At 37.8% G+C, this 23,774-nt stretch overlaps 4 protein-coding genes across 4 annotated transcripts; 2 read left to right on the forward strand and 2 right to left on the reverse strand.

Moving 5' to 3' along the window:
* Positions 1 to 580: 580 nt before the first annotated feature.
* Positions 581 to 1,822, reverse strand: LOC106426943 (cytosolic sulfotransferase 12-like). Its single transcript, XM_013867676.3, has one exon. The coding sequence runs from the start codon at positions 1,701 to 1,703 to the stop codon at positions 726 to 728; it is 978 nt and encodes a 325-aa protein (XP_013723130.1). The 5' UTR covers positions 1,704 to 1,822; the 3' UTR covers positions 581 to 725.
* A 2,430-nt stretch (positions 1,823 to 4,252) lies between these two features.
* LOC106426945 (cytosolic sulfotransferase 12) lies at positions 4,253 to 6,467 on the reverse strand. The gene has a single exon (XM_013867678.3). It carries the CDS (start codon positions 5,363 to 5,365, stop codon positions 4,394 to 4,396), a length of 972 nt encoding a protein of 323 aa, XP_013723132.1. The 5' UTR covers positions 5,366 to 6,467; the 3' UTR covers positions 4,253 to 4,393.
* Positions 6,468 to 10,621: 4,154 nt separating this feature from the next.
* Positions 10,622 to 11,227, forward strand: LOC106426969 (uncharacterized protein At4g02000-like). Its single transcript, XM_013867703.1, has one exon. The coding sequence runs from the start codon at positions 10,622 to 10,624 to the stop codon at positions 11,225 to 11,227; it is 606 nt and encodes a 201-aa protein (XP_013723157.1).
* Positions 11,228 to 11,888: 661 nt separating this feature from the next.
* LOC125578303 (zinc finger MYM-type protein 1-like) lies at positions 11,889 to 14,425 on the forward strand. Its single transcript, XM_048740732.1, has one exon. It carries the CDS (start codon positions 11,899 to 11,901, stop codon positions 14,200 to 14,202), a length of 2,304 nt encoding a protein of 767 aa, XP_048596689.1. The 5' UTR covers positions 11,889 to 11,898; the 3' UTR covers positions 14,203 to 14,425.
* Positions 14,426 to 23,774: the final 9,349 nt, after the last annotated feature.

Below are 23,774 nucleotides of genomic sequence, written 5' to 3' on the forward strand. Positions count from 1 at the left end.
TTTTAAACTAAAAAGCTTTATTTTGTTAGTTAGTTTTTCACTAAACATTTATTCTCAATATTAAACCAAAATTTAGGTTGAGACTAAAACACTTTAGTCATCAAAAATTAAGGACTAGAGTAATTTTGTTAACAAAATAGGAATTAAAACACAAAGAGCATCTCCAACTCATTGCTATTTACACCTCTATAATAGCATTTAGAGGTGAATTGTTATAACACACCTCTATTTCTTCCTCTATAATAGAGATTTCTATTTTTTCTTCTATTTATAGAGGAACATTTCTCTATTTTTTACTCTACATTTAGAGATTATTATTTTAGAAGAATACATTAGAGCATATCAAACCTCTATAATAGAGTTCTTTTATTTTAGAGGTAAAAATAACAAAATATATTGGAGATGGTCTTAGGTAGCACATATAAAAATGGCTGATAAGAAAATTAAAGTTTTTTTACGAAAAATGTCTAGCTGTAAATTTTTCCTGTGTTATTATCACATTTTGTGAATGATTAGGAGCTTCAAGGTATGTAAAGGCCAGACTCAATCCATGCTTCACAACTTCGAAAACAAAAGATAATTTAAACATGATTCAGTTTTATTCATACCACAGGTCCAGAACCACAAAACAACAACAAAACAAACATAAAATAATCAAAAACAATAAAACTCACAAGCTCGAAGAAAGCAATATTATTAAAAGAATGAAAATTCAAAGATTGATTTCAGCAAGAAAATTTGAGACCGGAACCTTGAAACTTCTCTTCAATGGTTCTATCTATCACCTCAGCCAAGGACTCAGTCAAAGTATCTCTCCATCCTCCAACCTCTCCTTTTCTAAAGAAAGCTCTGGTCTCCATTCCACTTGGCAACTTCCCTTCCCTATTAACTTCCAAACTACTTAAGCTCTCAAAGCTACACAACTTCACAATCGCTCTAACTTCTTCTTCTCCAACAAAACCACATCCCAAGAATTCAGCTATTCTCTTGATCGTCTCTCCGGTTTTTTTCTTGGGCTCCTCATAAGAAACAAACAAGACCTTGTTCGGGTTCTCGAGACTCGCATACCAATACTCCAACACATGATCCCAAAAGGGTCCACCTATAAATTTCCCTTGACAAAACGCTTCCACTGCTTTTTCAATAGGATAGTCAGCGGTTTCTTCAGGAGCAAGTTTCTTCCCAAAATGCCATAAGGACACAAACATGTCCTTAGGGTTCCTACAACAGTACACAATCTTACAAGACGAGCTTTTAACGGACTCGGGCAGCGAAAGATGTGATATGTGCGTGTTCATGAGTCTTGGAGAAGACAACTGGGAGAAATCGAAATCTGGAGATTCGTAGTAAACTCCTTCCAAGAAAGGCACAAGGGAGTGCGGATTGGTAACAAGAAGAGGATGATCACCAGAATAAACTGGAAACTTGTGTCGGTTAATGAGAGCAAAGACAAGAGCCTTTAACCAAGTGGTACCTGATTTTGGATTGGTGACGAGGATAATGTCGGAATCTTTGGCCTCAAAGTGTTTTTGGCAAGTCAAGATTCCTTGTAGTAGCGCTTGTGTGTGCCAACGTCCTTGGAACTGATACATTTGACAGACCAACCAACCTTTCTCGCTTGGAAGAGAAGAAATCAGATCTTTTGTTTTTTGTGTCAGATTTTCATCTCTCAAGTAATCAGGAACAGATGATGATGATGACATTGCTAAGAGTAAAGAGCAGTCTTAAATGTGTTAGAAACTATGAGATGTTTTTTCTTAAGCTCTATATGGGTAATGCTGGTGTGCTTTTATAATAAGATCGTGTTGAATGAGATGTTTGCTCTACAAGTAAACAGCGCAATACTAATATACTATACTTGGTTCTTTTTTTTTTATCGGACAAATTTTGTTGGTCGACTGGTCAACACATCCGTTACTTGAAGAGCACGTAGATATATTATTCTAAAGAGAAAACTTGAGAGAAGGAGACTCACGTCTCTATGTCAGAAAGTCCAATATGGGCCACAACATTCAGATTAAAATTGTATAAATAAACAAAATCTACATGATGAGATTTTTCTTTTTTTTTTGCTAACCGAGTATCCTGGTCCCACCGAGGTGGTCCAGACTAGAGACCGAAGTGAGCAAGGACGCTGCCAGAACGTCACCATGTGGCTCACCGTGTAACGGTCTTCGGTCTCGGATGCTGCAGCCCATATGTAAATTTCGCAGTGGCCAAGGCTCGAACCCAGAGGCGGGCACTTCAGCTGGAGCTCCTATACCACTAGACCAAAGCAACTTGGTTACATGATGAGATTTGTACTCTTTGTATCAGAAAATCAAATAAGCTCCAGAAGATTGATGCATATGAAACAAGCCAAATCATACTACTGAATTAAAAAGGCTCATTGAATAGGAAAACACAAGTTTAACTGAAGCAGATTATTAGTAAATGAATCTAAAAGCAGAACCGATTAGTTTCTGCTCAGTGGTCGTGTCTATATAGGGCTGTCAATTGGGTACCCGTGTATCTAAATGTCCATGTTTAGATGGACATTTTTCATATTTGTACTTTTGTAGATAAATAATGACCGGGTCCATTAACGACCACACTTATTAAATCCCGTATACATTAACAATCATGTCTATATGAGCTGCATATAGGTCAATTTTGATAATTTGACGTAAACATGAATTTCTGGTTTTGCCACGAAATGAACTTTTGCTATTTTGGCGAATTTTGTAATGTTTTTTAGTTAAGCAAAAATATGATTTTTTTTTTGCGGGAGAACTCATGTTTGATTTTCCGATTTAACGAAAATCATTGTTTTATGGTTTTAACAAAAAAACTCATTATTTCGGTTTTATCGGAGTGGGTAAATTTTGTTTTGGCGAAAAAACTTTGTTTTGTCAGAAAAATTAGTTGTGTAGTTTTGCCTAAAAAACTTGGTTATGTGGTTTTGCTGAAAATTTTCATTATTTGCAATTTTGGGAGAAAACAATTTTTTTTTTGTTTCAGCGAAAAAATTATTTTGCGGTTTGGGCGGGTAACAAGATTTATGATTTCTGCGGATTTTTTTTTTTTTAACGATTTGTAAAAACTCATTTTTGCAGTTTTGCCGAGAAAACTCATTTTGGAGGAAACTTGTTTTTCGGTTTCCCTGAGAAAACAAGATTTTGTAATTTGACGGAAAATTTTACTTTGCAATTTGGCAAAAAAAAATATAATTTATGGTCTGGTGAAAAAAATTCGTTAAAACGATTTTGGTGAAAAAATCATTTTTATGGTTTTGGTGACAAAAAAATACTCAATCTGATTTAAGTCAAAATTCTACTTTTAAAACTGTTGGAACGACTGTTGAAAATAAAAAAAGTTGTTGGATCGACTACATCTACATAACCCAACCAATCTTTTTCTATGGAGAAATTAGGCTTGTCCTTTTTAGCAAGCGTTATATATGGGCAGAGACGGCCCTTCATTACTAAAGACCCTATTCAAATTAAAAATTTTGGGTTTTTTTCTTTAAGATAAAAAATCTGAAAAAACATTTCGGCCCTTTTTTTAAGCTTAAAAACTTCAAAAAATTTTGGATCCTAAAGGGGTGTTTACTTTGCCTGTATATGAGTTTGACCGGAACTGATCCATTTGGATTTAGATATGATCAGCCCGCCTATTTGTCAGCTCTATATGTCTATCTCCTCTCCTCAAATATTGTTTCAGCCAGTCAAACAAAATGCTATAAACCACATAACCACAAAACTCATTTTATATGGAATCGCTTGATAAGAACATACAGACAAACAAGAACCACGAAAATGTACTTTCTGAATTCTGAAAGAACAAAGAAAAAGAAGAAAGGCCAAAGTTTATAACAAGAACAAGAAAACAATTGTTAGATTCTATAGACTTTAGTTGAAAATGTAAACTACTGGCGATAAAAAAAAGATTGTGACAAAAGAAAAACTTCTACATCTTGTTAACCCATTCATACTTAAAAGTCTCGCAACAGAGATCCAAGAACATGTTTAATTCTCTGAACCTTGTCTATACTGAAGTTATCACCATTTTTCCCAATGACTCAGACAAAGCATCTCTCCATCCTCCAACCTCTCCTTTTCTAAAAAAAAAAGCTTTAGTCTCCATCCCACTTGGCAATTTTCCTTCTCTATTAACCATAAAAGAAAATCAAACAAAACATGTTTATTTCCAAATTGTAATCACCAATATTGAAGTTATTGACTATCAGTTGACATTTTAATTAGGGAGGAAATTAGAAAACACAAACATTATCCATTTTATTTGTACAAGAAGAAGAACAACAAAAACTCAACCCTCAAGGAAAAAACCAACAAAGTCACAAGATTGAAGAAAGCGAAAACAGAGAACATAACAACAAGTCTTAAAGATTGATTCAAGAAGAAAATTTGAGACCAGAACCTCCAAATTTCTGTTCAGTGGTTCTATCTATTACATCTGCCAAGGACTCACTCAAAGTATCTCGCCATCCTCCAGTCTCTCCCTTTCTAAAGAAAGCGTTAGACTCTATTCCATTTGGCAATTTCCCTTGTCTATTAACTTCCAAACTACTCAAACTCTCAAAGCTACACAACTTCACAATCTCACTCACTTCTTCCTCAGCAGTAAAACCGCATCCAATGAACTCAGCAATTCGCTTAACCTCAACTTCAGTCTGCTTCTTGAGCTCCTCGTATGTAACAAACAAGACCTTGTTCGGATTCTTGAGGCTTTCGTACCAGTACTCCAACACATGATCCCAAAACGGTCCACCAATAAACTTCCCTTTACAAAACGCTGCTACTGCTGTTTCAATCGGGTACTCCGCTGTTTTTTCTGGAGCAAGTTTCCTCCCAAAATGCCATATGGAAACAAACATGTCCTTAGGGTTTCTACAACAATATATAATCTTACAAGACGAGCTCTTAATGGAAACCGGCAGAGAATGATGCGTTAAGTGCGTCTGCATGAGTCTTGGAGAAGGCAACTCGGCGAAATTGACCTCTGGAGATGAGCAGTAATCTCCTTCCAAGTAGGGTACAAGGGAGTGCGGATTTGTAACTAGAAGAGGATGCTTGCCAGAAACTGGGAACTTGTGTCGGTGAATGAGAGCAAAGAGAAGAGCTTTTAACCAAGTGGTGCCTGATTTAGCTAGGGTGGCGAGGATGACGTCGGAATCGTTGGCTTCAAAATGTTTTTGGCAGTTCACGATTCCTTGTACCAGAGCTTGTGTCTGCCAAATTCCTTCGAATTGATACATTTGACTGACTAACCAACCTTTCTCGCTTGGAAGAGAAGAAAGTAGATCTCTTGTTTCTTGTGTCAGGTTTTCATCTTTCAAGTAAACAGGAACAGATGATGATTCCATTCTCAAGAGTATAGATAAATCCTGAAATCAAAACTGCCTAATAACTGGAATCCTTTTTTTTCGCTCTCCACCGGAATTCTTTTCCGGCTTGGTTTCCTTAATTGGTGTGCGGTGGTTTGGAGTAAACATTTTACATATTGATCTTGTGTGATTTTCCCCTTTCCTTTTTATTCTCAATCATTTGGGCTATAATTATTTTATTACCTTATTGGTGTTGATTATTATCCCTGAGTTTTGGCTTCTTTCCTTTTCCATTGATACTCTTTCCTTTCTTTTGGTTCGAGTACTCCCCAAGTTATCAATCATAATGATTTCCCTAAAAATCATACACGAATATCACGACCTCAATTGCTCTTCTTCCTCTTCCTCCTCCTCTTGTGTGGATCTGCTCCCAAAACAAATTGCTTCTGATCATCTGGTGAACTACTCTCACCTTGGTTGTACTGCTATGGCTGAACAGTTGCATAGCGCTATCAACTCTTTGTCTCTGCACGACGAAGAACCAGTTGACCTCCCCGATAACCCGAGATTCCATGTGTACGAGGAGAATGCTATGAGTCTCCTTGGACGTCTTTTGAATCCTGACTGTCAGCCGATGTGTTGGGTAAGCTTTGATAGCTTGAAGCTCAAGATATCCTTTATCAAGTTGGATAAGGATAAGACAAGCTTAAGATAAACCTAGTAGTCTTAGGAGTTATCTATAACTATTAGGAAAAGGAAATCTACTCTAATATATATATACATACCGAGTTGTGGTATTGATATAACGATAGAGGAGTGTTTTAGTTTTGAGCATATTTTCTAAGGCATTCAATAAAGAGAGCAAGTTCTTTATAATCGTGTGTGTGTTCGAGCTACTTTATTTGGTATCAGAGCGTTAGGTTACAATCATGGGAGACGACAACACCATTATACGCACTAAGGAATTCACACCACCAACAATCCAATGCCCCATACTGAACGCTACAAACTATACGGTATGGAGCATGAGGATGAAAGTCTTATTGAAGATCTATAAGGTTTGGGAAACCATCGAACCTGGTATGGAGGATATAGACAAGAACAATATCGCAATTGGCTTATTGTTTCAAGCAATCCCGGAGTCTATGATACTGCAAGTTGGCGAGCAAGAGACTTCCAAAGGGATATGGGACGCGGTCAAAGCACGCAACGTAGGAGCTGATCGTGTCAAAGAAGCACGTCTACAAACCCTCATGACTGAGTTCGACAGGATCAAGATGAAAGATTCAGACACAATAGATAGCTTCTCGGGGAAGTTATCAGAGATGGCGTCTAAATCAGCGGCACTTGGAAAGATCATTGAAGAAAATATTCTAGTGAAGAAATTCTTAAATAGTCTACCAAGGAGCAAGTACATACAGATCACAGCATCTCTCGAGCAAGTTTTGGATTTAAATACTACTCCGTTTGAAGATATAATCGGGAGATTGAAAGCTTATGAAGAAAGAATTCTTGATGACGATCAAGATACACAAGGAAAGCTCTTATATTCAGATTCATATCAAAACAATGGAGCTCGAGGAAGAGGCCGTGGTCGTGGAGGAAGAGGATACAGAGGACGAGGAAGGGGCAGAGGAAACTCACAAGACACAACAAATAATCAAACTCAAAGTCAAGAAAAGGAGAAGAAGGACAGATCAAAGATTGTTTGTTTCCGATGTGATAAGAATGGCCACTTTGCATCCGTATGTCCTGAGAGACTCCAAAAGATACAAGAGGCAAACAAAGTGGAGACAGAAGAAGCTGATCCATCCCTTTACATGCACGAGATTGTATTTTTAAACGAAGAAAACTTGGTGCCAAAGAAATACGAAACCAAGAAAGGAGAAGAAGATATTTGGTACTTAGACAACGGAGCCAGTAATCATATGACAGGGAATGTGTCATATTTTTCAGAACTTAATCGCAATATCAAAGGCAAAGTGAAATTTGGAGATGATTCGCATGTCAACATAGAAGGCAAAGGATCAATCATATTTCAAGGAAAAACCGGAGAACAAAAGCTAGTTACAAACATATACTACATTCCTGATCTCAAGAGCAACATCCTAAGTCTAGGACAAGCTACGGAAGTGGGATGCGACGTAAGGATGAGACTAGACTACCTAACGGTACACGATCCAAACGGGAGATTATTGGTTAAAGTAACCAGATCACTAAACAGATTGTACAAGATAAAACTCAAGATCGGCAAGCCTATGTGCCTAAATCTAAAGCTAGAAGATGAAACGTGGAAGTGGCATGCAAGGTTAGGACATGTAAGCTTTAAAACAATAAAGTTGATGTCCCAACAAGAGATGGTGCAAGGTTTACCTAAGATAGAAGACGAGAAAAGACTTTGCGAGTCTTGCTTGGTGGGCAAGCAAACTCGACAAACCTTCCCAAAATCAGCTACATTCCGAGCTTCAAAACCATTGGAACTACTACATGCTGATCTGTGTGGCCCTATTACGCCATCTACCATCGCAAATAACAAATACATATTTGTGATAATAGACGACTTCTCGAGATACATGTGGTCTATCTTGATGAAAGAAAAGAGCGATGCATTCAGTAGATTCAAGGCGTTTAAAGAGCTAGTGGAGAGAGATCTAAACACAAGAATCATGACTCTAAGAACTGATCGAGGAGGTGAGTTCACGTCATTAGAGTTCAAAGATTTCTGCGACAACAACGGCATCAAAAGACACCTTACGGCACCATACACACCACAGCAAAACGGTGTGGTGGAAAGGAGGAACAGGACGTTGATGGAGATGACACGGAGCATCCTTAAGGCAATGAAGGTACCAAACTACCTATGGGGCGAAGCAGTTCGACATTCAACCTATATTATCAACAGAGTACCAACGAGAGCTCTTAAGAACATGACGCCATACGAAAGCTTGCGGATAAAGAAACCAAACCTAAACCATATAAGGGTTTTCGGTTGCTTAGCATATGCAAAGATAGACAGTGCAATGCTCAAGAAGCTAGACGACAGATCGTTGGTTTTGGTTCATCTTGGAACAGAGCCAGGATCCAAAGCTTATAGGCTTTACAATCCGGAAACACGAAGAATTGTAGTAAACCGTGATGTCGTGTTTGATGAAAAGAAAGGCTGGAATTGGAATAAAGACACTGGGGCAACGCGAGATCCAGGCATGTTCCAGATGAAGTGGGGAGAAGTCATTGATGCAGGACAAGGACCGGTTGTGATCAACGATGGTGAAGATCAACAACAAGAGAACAACGATCAGCACAATGAACAAAACGAAGATCAAGAGAACGATATTGATCAAGATGTTCAACCTCAACCTCAACAACAACCAACACGGCAATCAACACGACAAAGCAACAAACCTCGGTACCTAGATGATTATGTTCTACAAGCAGAACTAGACATCGAGAGTCTTCTTCTGTCCATAAACGACGAACCAAGGACCTACCGAGAAGCAAAAGGGTGGTCAAAGTGGACTGATGCTTGTGGAGAAGAAATAGACTCAATCAACAAGAACAAGACATGGTATCTTGTTGATAGACCGATAGGAGCTAAGGTAATTGGTCTCAAGTGGATTTTCAAAATCAAAAGGAATGCTGATGGTACTATCAAGAAGTTTAAAGCTAGGCTTGTAGCTAAAGGGTACGTACAAGAATCAGGCCTCGACTACGATGAAGTTTTCGCACCGGTTGCAAGACTTGAAACCATAAGACTTCTAAGTGCTCTAGCAGCGTCACACGGGTGGCAAATCCATCACTTAGACGTCAAGACAGCTTTCCTATACGGTGAGCTAAAGGAAGATGTGTACGTTGAACAGCCTGAAGGTTTTGAAACTAAAGGCAAGGAGAAGAAGGTCTACAAGTTATCAAAAGCTTTATATGGGTTAAAACAAGCTCCACGAGCTTGGAATACTAAGCTAGATCAAGTGCTAAAAGGAATGAAGTTCACTCGATGCTCAAAGGAGAATGCCGTGTACCGCAAAGAACAAAAGGATGCGATCCTTATCGTTGCGATATACGTAGACGATCTTTTTATAACCGGAAACAGCATCAATACTATAAATGAGTTCAAGAAAGGGATGTCATCGAAGTTTGAGATGTCTGACCTAGGGAAGCTCACCTATTATCTTGGGATAGAAGTTCATCAAGGTAATGATGGAATAGAACTTAAGCAAGAAGCATACGCAAGAAAGGTTCTACAAGAAGTCGGCTTAGAAACATGTAATGCGACCAAGATACCAATGGAGTTTGGTCTGAAGGTTTCAAAAGCTGAAGAAGAAGAAGAGATAGACGCAACGAAATACAGAAGAAACGTGGGATGTTTACGATATTTACTTCACACACGACCGGACCTTGCGTTCTCAGTCAGTGTGGCTAGTCGTTACATGCAAAGGCCTCGAAAGTCACATGGCGACATCATGAAGCAAATTATGAGATATCTACAAGGAACTTCTGCATATGGGCTAAAATACAAACGAGAAGGGACAAAGAAACTGACTGGCTATAGTGATAGCAGTCACAACATAGACCAAGACGATGGAAGAAGCACCACGGGTCACATGTTTTACTTTGGAACCTCACCGATCACTTGGTGTTCACAGAAACAGAACACAGTTGCACTCTCATCGTGCGAGGCAGAGTTTATGGCCGCAACTGAAGCAGCACGCCAGGCCATATGGCTCCAAGACCTTCTAAGCGAGATCACGGGCTGGAAGGTAGAAAGAGTCCTTATCAAGATTGATAACAAGTCGGCTATAGAGCTTACCAAGAACCCTGTTTTTCACGGCAAGAGCAAGCACATACATAAACGGTACCATTTCATTCGAGAATGCATTGAGAGAGAGCTCGTCGACGTCGAGCATGTACCAGGAACATTACAAAAGGCCGACATCCTCACGAAAGCTTTGGCAAGAATCATGTTCGTTGAGATGAGAGACTTGATAGGAGTTCAAGACTTGTCTAAGAAGGATTCAAAGCTCAAGAAGGAGAATGTTGGGTAAGCTTTGATAGCTTGAAGCTCAAGATATCCTTTATCAAGTTGGATAAGGATAAGACAAGCTTAAGATAAACCTAGTAGTCTTAGGAGTTATCTATAACTATTAGGAAAAGGAAATCTACTCTAATATATATATACATACCGAGTTGTGGTATTGATATAACGATAGAGGAGTGTTTTAGTTTTGAGCATATTTTCTAAGGCATTCAATAAAGAGAGCAAGTTCTTTATAATCGTGTGTGTGTTCGAGCTACTTTACGATGGACAAGATGATCGAAACTATGCCTCAGATTTGGAGGGTTTATGACAGAGTAAGGGGGATTGCTCTCTCTCGGGATAAATTCCAGTTCATCTTTAAACGTGAGGAAGATATGATGACCGTCTTGAAGGACCGGCCTTGGTCTTATAATAATTGGACTATGTTGCTAGATCGATGGATTCCCGCTCCTCCATCTAACTTCCTCACTACGGTTGATGTGTGGGTACGCATTAGGAACATCCCGATGAACCATTATCGAGTTGAAACAATGGATTTCCTTGCTTCAAAAATTGGTCATGTGGTAGAAATTGCGTATGATCCGAAAGCTTCCCAGAAAGAGGCTTACATACGTGCGCTTGTGAGGCTGAACATAGCGAATCCTGCGATTGAAATCAAGCCTTTGAATCTCCCCTCTGGTGGACGTGTGATCATAGAGTTTGAGTATGAGAAACTTCGGAAGAGGTGTTTTCATTGCCATCGTCTCACTCATGAGAGACCGAGCTGTCCCTTTGTTACCAAGCCAAAAGGTGTGCAAGAGCGTCGAGACACGGGCAGTGGCGGAAGCAATGCATTGGCATGGTGGTCAAATGACCCACGTGAAATTTAGAAAAATAATGTAATGCTTGTTAAATATTTTAGATTGACCCTAGTGCATTATTTTGATTGACCCCCTTGAATTTAATTGAACTTGTTTAACCCAATAGCAAACTATACAAATTAATTACTAGCCCAATAAAGTATATAAACCATTACAAAATTAAAATAAACTAAGCCCGTTAAAATAAATAAACCCAATTATCACTAAGAGATCTCGTTATCCTAATACTAAAAACCTAATTCTTCTTTCTTTTTTTTTTCTGTCGTGATACGTGAATCAATTCATGAAGCTTGGTTGAAAGTCTGAAACCTGATCCAATTTGGTTTTAAAGTCAAGGTAATTATTTTATGTCTTTTAACTTTATGAGTAGTTTCTCTTCTCTAAATTCTAAATTCACTGTTACATTGAGATGTTCTAGATTTTTTTATTTAATTTAGAAAGTAAAAACTATGGAGACATGGAGAATTAAACCCTTCTTAGCTTTACTGGGACGTAGACGGATATCAAATTATGCTAGGATTGTTTTAAAGCTGGTGAATGAAACGGTTTATTGGAGAGGAGGGCTAGATTAGGCTACGATGTTTTAAAAGTTTGATTTACTTATCAGTAGTATAAATTTTGTTATTCTCATAAAAATTGTATTTCATTTTATTTTATTTATGTAGGTATTATCATAAACAATGGATCGATTTGTGATAAGAAAAATTCCACCACCGAGGATCAGTGTGGATGATTTGGCATTTGATCCAGCTAAGCGGAAAAAAATTCAAGAGTATGATCATAATCAAATAGACGAGGTACGCCGCATATATTTGACTAGAGGACCTTGTCAACCTCGCGGTCATACTTTTAAACAAAAATCAATAGGAGGTGTATGGCGACGTTTTAATCCACAATGGTTTGACCAGTATCCTGATTGGTTAGAGTATAGTGTAGAACAAGAAAAGGCTTTTTGCTTGTTTTGTTACTTGTTCAGAGTTCAAGTTGGAAAACAAGGTGGGAGCGATACTTTTGTATCAACGGGTTTTTCTAGCTGGAATAAGGTTGATAGTTTCAGTAAGCATGTGGGAGATCATTCTAGTTTTCACAATGATGCTAAAAATAAATGTGAAGATTTGATGAGACAAGGTCAGTCTATCAAACATGCTTTACATAAGCAAACTGATATTGTGAAAAGTGATTATCGAATCCGCTTGGGCGCTTCAATTGATGTTTGTAGACACTTATTACATCAAGGTTTATCTTTTCGTGCGCATGATGAGAAAGAAGAGTCAACAAATAAAGGCAATTTCTTAGAGCTTTTGAAGTATACAGCCAGACAAAACGAGGCTGTGAAAAAAGTTGTGTTGCACAATGCTCCTAAAAATAATCAGATGACATCTCCTCCTATTCAAAAAGACATTGCACATTGCTTTGCAGAAGAAGTAACCAAGTCTGTTATCCAGGAAATTAATAATGATGTCTTTGGCTTGCTGGTAGATGAATCTGCTGATGTCTCAGATAAAGAGCAAATGGCTGTGGTTTTTCGTTTCGTTGATAAATTTGGGCTGGTAAAAGAAAGATTCATTGGCATTAGTCATGTTAAAGACACATCTTCCTTGACTCTCAAGTATGCCATTGATGCTTTATTTGCGAAACATGGGTTAAGTTTGAAAAAAGTAAGAGGGCAAGGTTATGATGGAGCAAGCAATATGAAAGGAGAATTCAATGGTTTAAGATCACTGATTTTGAAAGAAAGTAGATCTGCATATTATGTTCACTGCTTTGCTCATCAGCTTCAGTTGGTTGTCGTGGCGGTTGCAAAAAAACATGTTGAAGTTGGAGAATTTTTTGATATGGTTCATGTTCTATTGAATGCCGTTGGAGCTTCTTGCAAGAGAAAGCTTATACTCACTGAAAGTAATCGCAAGAGAATGGAAGAGGGGATCAGTAAGGGTACTATTAAGACAGGAACTGGGCTGAATCAAGACCTTTCTCTTAAAAGACCTGGAAATACTCGTTGGGGATCACATTACAAGACTTTGTTGCGTCTTGGTGAGATGTTTCCCTGTATTATTGAAGTTCTTGAACATATCCAGACTGAAGGCATGGACGGCAGCAAAAGACAACAAGCATTTGGTCTCCTCAAATATTTTCACACATTTGATTGTGTGTTTTATCTACAATTGATGCTTGTTATCCTGGGACTCACTAATAATTTGTCAAAGGCTCTTCAGAAAAGAGACCAAGAGATCTTGAATGCTGTCTCGTTGGTTGGATCTACAAAACGACAGTTACAGAAGCTTAGGGACGAAGGATGGGAGAATTTTGTGGCTACAGTTTATTCTTTTAGTGAGAATAATAAAACTGAAGTTCTTGATATGGAGAAAGAGTTTGTTGATTCAAGCAGGCCAAGGAAAAAAACAGGCATCACCAACCTGCATCATTATAAGGTGGATTGTTTTTACACGGTCTTAGATATGCAACTTCAAGAGTTTAATGATCGTTTTGACGAGGTGAATTCTGAACTACTTGTTTGCATGGCATCCTTAAGTCCAATAGATTCTTTTCGTCAGTTTGACAAGTCAATGTTGATGAGATTGGCTGAGCTTTATCAAGATGATTTTAGTTCTATGGAACGAAGATCTCTTGAACAGCAACTTGACATCAACCTTGACAATGTGCAAAAAGATGAACGGTTTACCAATCTAGAAAGCCTTGGTGATCTTGCTCGTGTATTGGTGGATACAAGAAAACATCTTTCTCATCCTTTGGTTTATCGTCTTTTGAAGCTATGTTTGATTCTTCCCGTTGCGACTGCAAGTGTAGAAAGGTGCTTCTCTGCAATGAATATCGTGAAGACTACTTCACGTAACAGTATCGGTGATGAATTTTTAAGTGATTGTCTAGTTTGTTTTATTGAGAAACAAGTGCTTGAGACAGTGACAAATGAGACAGTGATAAAGAGATTCCAAGATATGAGTGAGCGTAGAGTACATCTTTAAGTTTTAGTGCATTGTAATATTTTTTCGATAACATTTATGCATTTTTGCATTTAAGAAACTTTTATGACCCACGTCCATATTTTTCCTGGCTCCGCCACTGGACACGGGGGATAAGCTCAAATCACAGACGAAGCAGCTTGTGTTGGTCTCTAACCCTCAGCCTCAACCCTTGCGGACTGTACCCTCTGAGCCACAACTCCGGGCTCCTCCGGGTTTCCCTCCCCTGTTTCCTGAGCTGCAGGATGAGGAACGTAATGCTGCCTTGCTATACATATCACACAGTGACGCTACTGAGAGACAAGCAAGAATTATGCGTGTCCAACAGTCCTTGGCCCCTGGTTATGTGGAACCTACTGTAGTGAGACCCATCATTTCTCATGACCTGAATAAGGGTAAGGGACATGTCTTTTCCTTCCAGGAGAATGATAGGCCCTTTAAAAGATCTTCTATTGCTAGTGAAGCACCTGGGAGTTATGAGCGGACCCTCCGGCAAACAAACTCTAATTCTCAATGTGGCTCCTCTGACTTAGATGCATCCTCAGCCTCTTCCCCGTCTTGTCCAACGGTATTTCATATGGGCTCTGCCCCTGAGAATCCTTCTCCCGGGAATAAGAATGTGGTGAGAAAGAGTCGCAGACGGCCCCAGCGCTGGAAGAGAATCACTAAGCTTCAGCCACCTTCTGTCTCTGCTCCTGCGGAGGTAGTTCTAGCTGATGGTCTTCAAGACGCTGATCATGGTGTACTTCCTCGGAACAACACCAGCATCTCGAAACGTAAGGCTTCATCAACTGCAGAAGAACAGTTAATAAAATCTTCAAAACCAACCCAATCTTCGGTGGCTTCCGGTCTGAAGCCGCTGCCATCCCAATGAGCATTATTAGTTGGAACTGTCAAGGAGCAGGAAGCGACGAGACAGTTCAGCGACTCCGTGAAATGAGGAAAGATCATTTCCCGGATTTTTTATTTTTGTCGGAAACTAAACAGAAACGTGCGTATATGGTTGGGTTACAGAAGGAGTATGGTTATGATGAAGTCTTGACAGTTGAACCAGTTGGTCTCAGTGGTGGTTTGGCTGTCTTTTGGAAACATAGTTATTGTGTTGAGGTTTTGATGGCTGATAAAAGGATTATCGATCTACGAGTGAAGATAGGGTCCCTTACCTTCTTCCTCTCTTGTATATATGGTGATCCAGTTCGTGCTCGTCGAAGCTTAGTTTGGGATCGGATTACAAGTATTGGAGTCAGCAGAGATGAGGCTTGGATACTTGCTGGTGATTTTAATGAATTGCTGAATGCGAACGAGAAGGTTGGTGGACCTACACGTGAGGAAGCGACCTTCTGGGACTTCCGGAATATGGTAGACAACTGCCGTATAAAAGAGATCCCAAGTTCTGGTAATTGGCTCTCCTGGGCTGGATGGAGAGATAGTGTGTGGGTTCAGTGCCGGTTAGATCGCAGCTTTGGCAATGATGAGTGGTATCGTCTCTTCCCGCGTGCTCACATGGAATACTGCGATATGAGAGCCTCTGATCATCGACCCATTTTGATCCGTTTTGCTCGAGAAGAGAGAGTTGTGTTTAGAGGGAGGTTTGTGTTTGATAAACGTATGCTCTCTCAACCTGGAGTAGATGATATTGTGAAGTTTGGATGGGGAGAGGACCGCGTTGAAGATAATACGCCTCTGGTGGAAAGAATAAGACGTTGCAGATTCGAACTGTCTAAGTGGAAACGCTTAACAAAAATGGGTTCTAGAGGGAAGATAGCTAGACTCCGAGTGGCGTTGGAGAAGGAAATTTCCAAACGGGTTCCGTGTGCGTTACGGATGCGTCGACTGAAGAGAGATTTGGCTAAAGCACACAGAGATGAAGAGGCCTTCTGGCGCCAAAGGAGTCGAAAACTCTGGCTTAAGTTGGGAGATAGAAATACAAGCTACTTTCACCACTGTGCTAGGAGCCGCAAGCTAAGGAATAGAATACTGATGTTACGTGACGTCGACGGAAGAGAGCAGTTCTCTGAGGGCTCAAAAGGTCACATTGCAACAGAGTACTTCCGTGATATCTTCACTAGTTCTAATCCATGGGATCTTGAGAGTTTGTTTGATGGCTTCCCCCGCAAGGTAACAAATGAGATGAATAATATGTTAACCTCCCCGATCCTTGAGATGGAGGTTAAGGAGGCGGCCTTTGCTATTAAAGGGAGTAGTGCACCAGGATCGGATGGGCTTACTGGGGTCTTCTATAAGAAGTTTTGGTCGATCGTGGGACCAAGTACTACCAGGGAAGTGCAGAAGTTCTTTCAAACTGCCGTTCTCCCTTCTGATTGGAATCACACTCAGATTTGCCTTATTCCTAAGATCTCTAACCCCTCAATGATGAAAGATCTGCGACCGATAAGTCTATGTTCGGTCCATTATAAGATCGTTTCTAAGATCTTATGTAATAGGTTAAAGAGGATATTACCGGACATTGTTTCTGATACTCAGGGGGCTTTCGTTGGTGGTCGACTTATATCAGATAACATTTTGATTGCGCATGAGATGGTACATGCCTTGAGGACTAAGAACGGGGTTGCTGAAACGTCTATGGCTATCAAGACAGATATGTCTAAAGCCTATGATCGTGTAGAATGGAGTTTCATTGAAACCTTATTAGCGCATATGGGTTTTGCTCGGCTCTGGGTGAATTGGATAATGGCGTGCATCAGTTCCGTTACTTACACAGTCCTTATTAATGGTGGACAACATGGGTTTATAAAACCTGAGAGAGGTATCAGACAAGGGGACCCCCTTTCCCCTTTTCTGTTCATATTATGCGCTGAAGCATTAGTGAATACTCTCAATAATGCGGAGTCGCAGAGAAGCCTTACCGGGATCAAACTTGGAGTTCAAGGCCCTGCTGTCCACCATTTGCTTTTCGCTGATGATAGCCTTCTTCTAGCTAAGGCCACGGTTGCAGAGAGTGAAGAGATTGTTAGAAGACTCAAACTATATGGTGATGCCTCTGGTCAAGTGATAAACAAGGCTAAATCCTCAATCATATTTGGCTCTAAAGTACCAGCGGAAGTTAAAGAAGCAGTGAAAGCAGCCTTAGGTATTGCGATCGAAGGTGGTGAAGGAACCTATCTAGGTCTACCAGAGTGCTTCAGTGGCTCCAAGCGCAAGTTACTGAACTTCATCCATGATAAAGTTCAATCTCGTCTACGTGGGGGAGGAGCTACAACGCTTTCTCCTGCGGGTAAGGAGGTCATTCTCAAGTCAGTTGGGCTTGCGTTACCGGTCTTTGCTATGTCATGTTTTAAACTCCCTAAAGATCTCTGCGAGAAGCTAACTAGCGTAATGATTGAATTCTGGTGGGGTGGAAGTGCTGAGAAAAGGAAGATCTCTTGGGTTGCTTGGAAAAAATTATGTAAACCGAAGGAACTTGGAGGATTGGGGTTTCGGGATATTGCTTGGTTCAATCAAGCGCTGTTGTGCAAACAGGCGTGAAGGATATGGTCCAAACCTCACTCCCTGTTAGCTCGTGTGATGCAAAGCAGATATTTTCCAAATGGGGATTTCCTACAATGTGGCCTTGGTACTCGGCCTTCGTACGCTTGGCGTAGCATCATGTATGGTCGAGAACTTCTTGGGCAAGGTCTGATGAAGCGGATTGGTGATGGACAGAACACACATGTATGGTACGAAAATTGGATCATGATCGACGTACCTCGGCCCCCAAGATATAGAACGGATGAGGTTGACCTGTCCCTTACTGTGTCTGAGCTGATTGATATGAGATATGATACATGGAACATCCAACGAGTTAGACATCTCTTTGTTGAAGAAGATGCAAATCACATCTTGGGACTGAAGATTGATTTGAGCCGTTCTGATACAGTGGTGTGGGGGTTAGAGCGAAATGGTATCTACAGTACTAAGAGTGGTTATAAGCTGCTTGAAACAGCACTTGAAGTTAATTCTCATCCTCAGACCACGCTACCACCGATGGAGAAACGCTTGTGGTCCAGTCTCTGGAAGGTGAAGACCTTGCCTAAGCTAAGGCATTTTCTATGGAAGGCGTTGGCAGGAGCTCTAGCTGTAGCTGATCGATTACGGACCCGGGGCCTACATATTGATCCTGTGTGTAGAGCTTGTCAACTAGCGCCTGAAACCATTTGCTATGTCCTTTTTCACTGCCCCACTGCTCAAGAAGTTTGGCGGCTGTCTGGTTTTCCGCTGCCTTCGACTGGTTTTTCTCCTAACTCGGTAATGCTGAACCTTCAGTACCTTCTACAGTGCAGCACAAAGCAATCGATCCTTCCACATCTTCGAGTCCTGTTCCCTTGGATTTTATGGCATATATGGAAGGGGAGGAATGAGCTCATCTTTGCTAATACTCGCCTTGGTGCAGTAACAATTATGGAAAAGGCTCGGAATGATTATGAGGCATGGGCAGAGGTTAATCTTCAGAACTCCTCTCAAGAGCTTGATGACAGGACTGACGGGGCATTAATGGGGAAATGGGAGAGGCCATGTCAAAGCTTTGTGAAATGCAATATCGCCTCTTCATGGATCAATGCGACCGTCAACACTGGAGCTTCATGGATTCTTCGTAATAGCCCTGGTGAGCCGCTGATGCACAGCCGCAGATCCTTCTCTTATGTCCCTACTAAGCTTGAGGCAGAACTCTTAAGCTTCAAGTGGGCTATAGACTGTCTCGTTGATCTGAGATACGATAAAGTTGTTTTTGAGTCATCTTCTTACCTTGCGGGGGAAGCAATCCTTAGACCTGAAGAGTTCCCTGGTTTTCAGGAGCTGCTAGCTCATATCCGTTTCAAACTGACTGGCTTTAGGTTGTGGTGTATCTCATATGCCCACCTTGAAGGTAATAGATGCGCCCAGGAAATTGCTCTTAGTGTCACCCGAGACCAGAGGTACCAATCATACTTAGCTCGTGGGGGACCTATGTGGCTTAGAAACTTTATCCTAGAGGAAGCTAAGGATGATACATGAGATTGCTTCGCCATAGAAACCTTCTCCGAGATGGAGGTGGTTTTCTTCTTCCTCTTCAGCGAGCGTGACTCTGGAGTTTTCTTCCTTTTTGTTTCATGTTGGGACCTATTGGTTCCCTTTGATCTTTTATTGGTCTTTGGTCTTTGTTTTTAGTTTTATCCTTCTTTGGCTTTTGATGTTGTTTCCAGACTTAGTTTTGGATTGAGCTTCGCCTCGTCCTCGTACTACCATCTAATGGAATGTTACTATGAGTTAAAAAAAAAAGATAAATCCTGAAAATGTTAGAAACAATGAGATTTCTTTCCTTTAGCTCTGCTTTATTGAGGTTGTCTTTGTTGTCTTTATATACTTGGATATTTAAAAAAATTAGGGAATTTTGCCAATAGAATGAAAAGAAAAGGAAATTTTCATGTATACCATTTTCTTGATATCATTATTCATGTTACCACCACTGAAAAGACATTTTCAAAAAATATATTTTTCTTATGTTTTCGAATTATACTCTTTCAAATTCGATCTTTTTTAAAATTATTTTTGAATTTTTTTTTCAAAATTTCCTTTTGAAAATCGAAATTAGTTTTGAAACTATTTTTTATACTTTTTATGAATTTATTTATATATTTATTAGAATCTTAAATTTCATTCTAAAACCACCCCTAATTCTAAACCCTAAGTTTAGATTAGTTAACTCTAGGGTTATAAATGTCATTTATCCTTCATTAAAAGTGAGTGTAAAAATGGTTAGTGTAAACATGAAAAGTGGTAATATGAATGTGGTATTTTTTGGCAATTTCCCATGAAAACAGACTTTTTGTCCCTTTAATATAATTTTTTTGTCCTATTTTTGATTTATCAAACTAATGAAATAAATTGTTTTATTAATATAAAAATTTATCAAAAAATAGAAACAATTGATGAAATATTCGTATACACATACTTGTATTTTTGGGATATAAACTTGTTAACTTAGTAAATTTAATTATGTTCTACGGAAAGAAGATGTCATCTTCTACGAAAAATGTCATGGTAGAAATAAAAACAATTGATGAAATACTCTTATACACACACATGCTTACGGGTTAGTTATATGTTCTCTAAGAAGGTTAGAAGCTGCATTATACGGATAAGAATAACTATATTTTCAAAAATTTAGTTATAAAATATTCTAAAAATATTTTGAAATCTTTTTATTTTCCTAAAACATGTACCTGTGATTTTGTTGCCAAAAAAATAAAAAATAAAATCGTAATTAAGCACTTGTTTTCATCAAAACATAGTTTTCCATAGTTTTCTTGTGATTTTCACAAACTTTTCTTTTATGATGAATAGCTTTACGACATGTAGGGATTTTGTGATTTTTATTTTTTAATCGAAAATTATTTTTACTTTTTTTTTGTATTCCTAATATGTTTTTAATATTTATACTACTTTTAAGTTGTATTTTATTAATATTTAGTAATGTTGATGTGGATCCTATGGATACCCTTAAACTGGCGGAAACGGAATCAAAACTATGGGCTGAGACACAAATATTGAATGATAAAAAGAGGACGACACATATAGAGGCTACTATTCTTCCGTCAATTCCAGGAAGATGGTGTTTTACAGATGGATCCTGGAAAGAAAATGAAAGTTTCTCAGGTCAAGGGTGGTACACCACATTAGAAGGATTTGCGGGACTAATGGGAGCAAGGAATGTCCGCGCTTCACTCACTCCTCTCCATGCAGAGATGGAAGCTTTACTATGGGCTATGGAATGCATGAAAAACTTAAGACAATTTCAGGTTACATTTGCGACGGATTGTTCTCAACTGGTGAAGATGGTTTCGGAACCAGAAGAATGGCCAGCGTTTGCAAGTTATTTGGAAGATATACACATCCTGAAAGAGAGTTTTACAAGTGCAGAGATTATCTATGTACCAAGAACACAGAACAAAAAGGCAGATAGCTTAGCTAGAAGCGCTAGGAAGGAAACGTCTTTTGTAGTTCACATGGATCAATATCTCCCAATGTGGTTCACAAAGTCAATATGAGTCTGTAAAGTTGATGACAAAAAAAAAAAAAGTTGTATTTTATTTGAGTAATCAAGGGTTAATTTTGGGTTATGAGAAAATTTATGGGGGAAATTTCATGTTTACTACTTTCATGGTACCACTTTTTATCTTTACCACCATTAAACAGATATTTTCAAAATAATTTTTTTCATTAAGTGGCAAAAAACTCTTATACTCTTGTTCTCTATATATATAATAAATCATTATTTAAATAAATAATAATTTTTTTTTTATGTTTTCGAGTTATACTTTTTCAAATTCAAACTTTTTTATAAATTTTATTTTTTGAATTTTTTTTTGAATTTTTTTTTTCAAAATTTCTTTTTCAAATTTCTTTTTATTTTTTTTAAGTATTTATTTTTATATTTATTAGAATCCTAAATTTCACATTCTAAAAACCTTACCCCACCCTTCAACTCTAAACCCTAAATTTAGATTAGTTAATCCTAGGGGTATAAGTGTCTTTCAACCTTCATAACAAGTGAGGGTAAAAGTGATTAGTGTAGACATGAAAAGTGGTATTATGAACGTGATATTTGTGAAAAATTTCCCAAATTTATACTATAGGGACAAACTAAAATTGTTTTATATTATAGGGATAAAGAGTGTGTTTTTCAATTCTATTTTTGTAAAATTCCCAAAATACTATGCTCATGTACACTTATTATATTAGGCCTCCTATTATATTGTAATTAAAGACTGCTTGAACATATTCCCTCACTTTAAAATAAATGTATGCTTTGATATTGTTACACATAAAAAATATAGGGAAATTGCCACAAATATCACATTCATATTACTATTTTCATGTTTACACTAAGCTTGGACTTAGAGTTGAGGAGTGCAGTAGGGTTTTTGGAATATGAAATTTAAAATTCTAATAAATATATGAAAAAATACTTAAAAAATATAAAAAAAAAGTTTCAAACATAATTTTCGATTTTCAAAAAAAAAATAAAAAACAAAATTTGAAAAATGGTTCAAAAAAAAAACAATAATAAAAAAATTCGAATTTGAAAATGTATAATTCGAAAACATATAAAAATTAATTTTCTATTTTTTATATTTTGTTTATTTAAATAATTATTTATTATATATATAGAGAACAAAAGTATAAGAGTGTTTTGCAATTTAATGAATAATGTATTTTTGAAAATATTCCTTTAGTGGTGGTAAAAATGAATAGTAATACCATGAAAATGGTAAACATGAAATTCCTCCAAAAATATATTATATTTTGTTCAATATATTGTTTTACAATTAATTATTTTCTACCATTTTTAACCAATAGAAATTTGATAAATATAATTTTTTTTTTAAATTACGATTTAGCATTCGCTATTATAATAAAATGCTAAAATGTCTTTTATTAAAAGAATTTTTTAAAACATTGATCTTTTTTTTAAAACATTGATCATTTTGAAGTATTGAATTTGAGGGAACTTTACGTTTACCACTTTTATAGAATAACTAGCGCTTAGTCGAATCATTTGGTATTTAGGCTAGGCATAGATGTTAAAGAATTACTAAGTTATTTAATATATCTATTTTTATTTATATAATATATTTTATTTCTTTTATTTTAGTTATAAAATTATTTTGATGAGATCAACATTAAATATACAAAAAATTAAAATAGATAAATTTTTGTCTTTCTGCTATCATTATTTTAGTTAAGGCTGATTTGCCGCATAGATAGGACCTTGACGCCGCTTAATCCAATTATTGGAACAATGGTTTGACTAATTTCTGAGCAAAGGTATACCCCATAATTATACTCTTTTTCGGATATTTAAATGGGACTTGAAACATGACTCTTTATTTGTACTAGGTCCTTGTCCGCGCTACGCGCAGATAGTAGTTTGATTTTTTTTCATATTTTTGTACTATTATGTCAATTGTTTAGTTTTATAAAATGTTATGTTATTACTGTAAATTTGGAATTAAAAATCTATTTTTCCCTTACTGTAAAGTAAGTTAATTTTTTTGAATCTTACCACAACACATTATACATGAAGAGAATATAGTTGGTCTTTATATTCTTATTTGGTATAATATTGAAAATTTTGATGGTTTGTTTAAATAGTTTTTTTTTAATTATATATTTTAGGATTGGTTTTTGTGACTATATTCTATAATTGTCTTAAAAAATTGTTTGTCCCATATAGACATCCACATAATATAGACTTCTGATAAATTTGTTCATTGAGATATTTGGTTTCACTTTCAACTTTATTCTCTTTTTTGGCATCCTCGTGCTAGCTTGTGGGGCTAGCCAACTTGGTGCAAAAGGGTTTACAAAAGCTGATCGAGATGCGCGTGATCAGACATCTTTTGCTAGGCTATTCGTACGGAATTTTAAAGATCTAGGAATATAAGCAATAGAAAATTCAGAAAATTCTTTGGATACAGCCTGTATTTCGTCGAGCTCCGAGTCCAACGCAGGCCAATCTTCCTCCTTTTGAATGAGTATAACCAGTTGTTCACAGTCGATTGAAAGACCATCTCTCTGTGTCCAAACTTTTGTAT

This window comes from Brassica napus, chromosome A9 (assembly GCF_020379485.1).
Source record: "Brassica napus cultivar Da-Ae chromosome A9, Da-Ae, whole genome shotgun sequence".
Classification (NCBI taxonomy): domain Eukaryota; kingdom Viridiplantae; phylum Streptophyta; class Magnoliopsida; order Brassicales; family Brassicaceae; genus Brassica; species Brassica napus.

What these genes read in the sequence shown, in the direction of transcription:
- LOC106426943 (XM_013867676.3), bottom strand. Translation starts at nt 1,703, where the DNA reads ATGTCATCATCATCATCTGTTCCTGATTACTTGAGAGATGAAAATCTG.
- LOC106426969 (XM_013867703.1), top strand. Translation starts at nt 10,622, where the DNA reads ATGGACAAGATGATCGAAACTATGCCTCAGATTTGGAGGGTTTATGAC.
- LOC125578303 (XM_048740732.1), top strand. Translation starts at nt 11,899, where the DNA reads ATGGATCGATTTGTGATAAGAAAAATTCCACCACCGAGGATCAGTGTG.
- LOC106426945 (XM_013867678.3), bottom strand. Translation starts at nt 5,365, where the DNA reads ATGGAATCATCATCTGTTCCTGTTTACTTGAAAGATGAAAACCTGACA.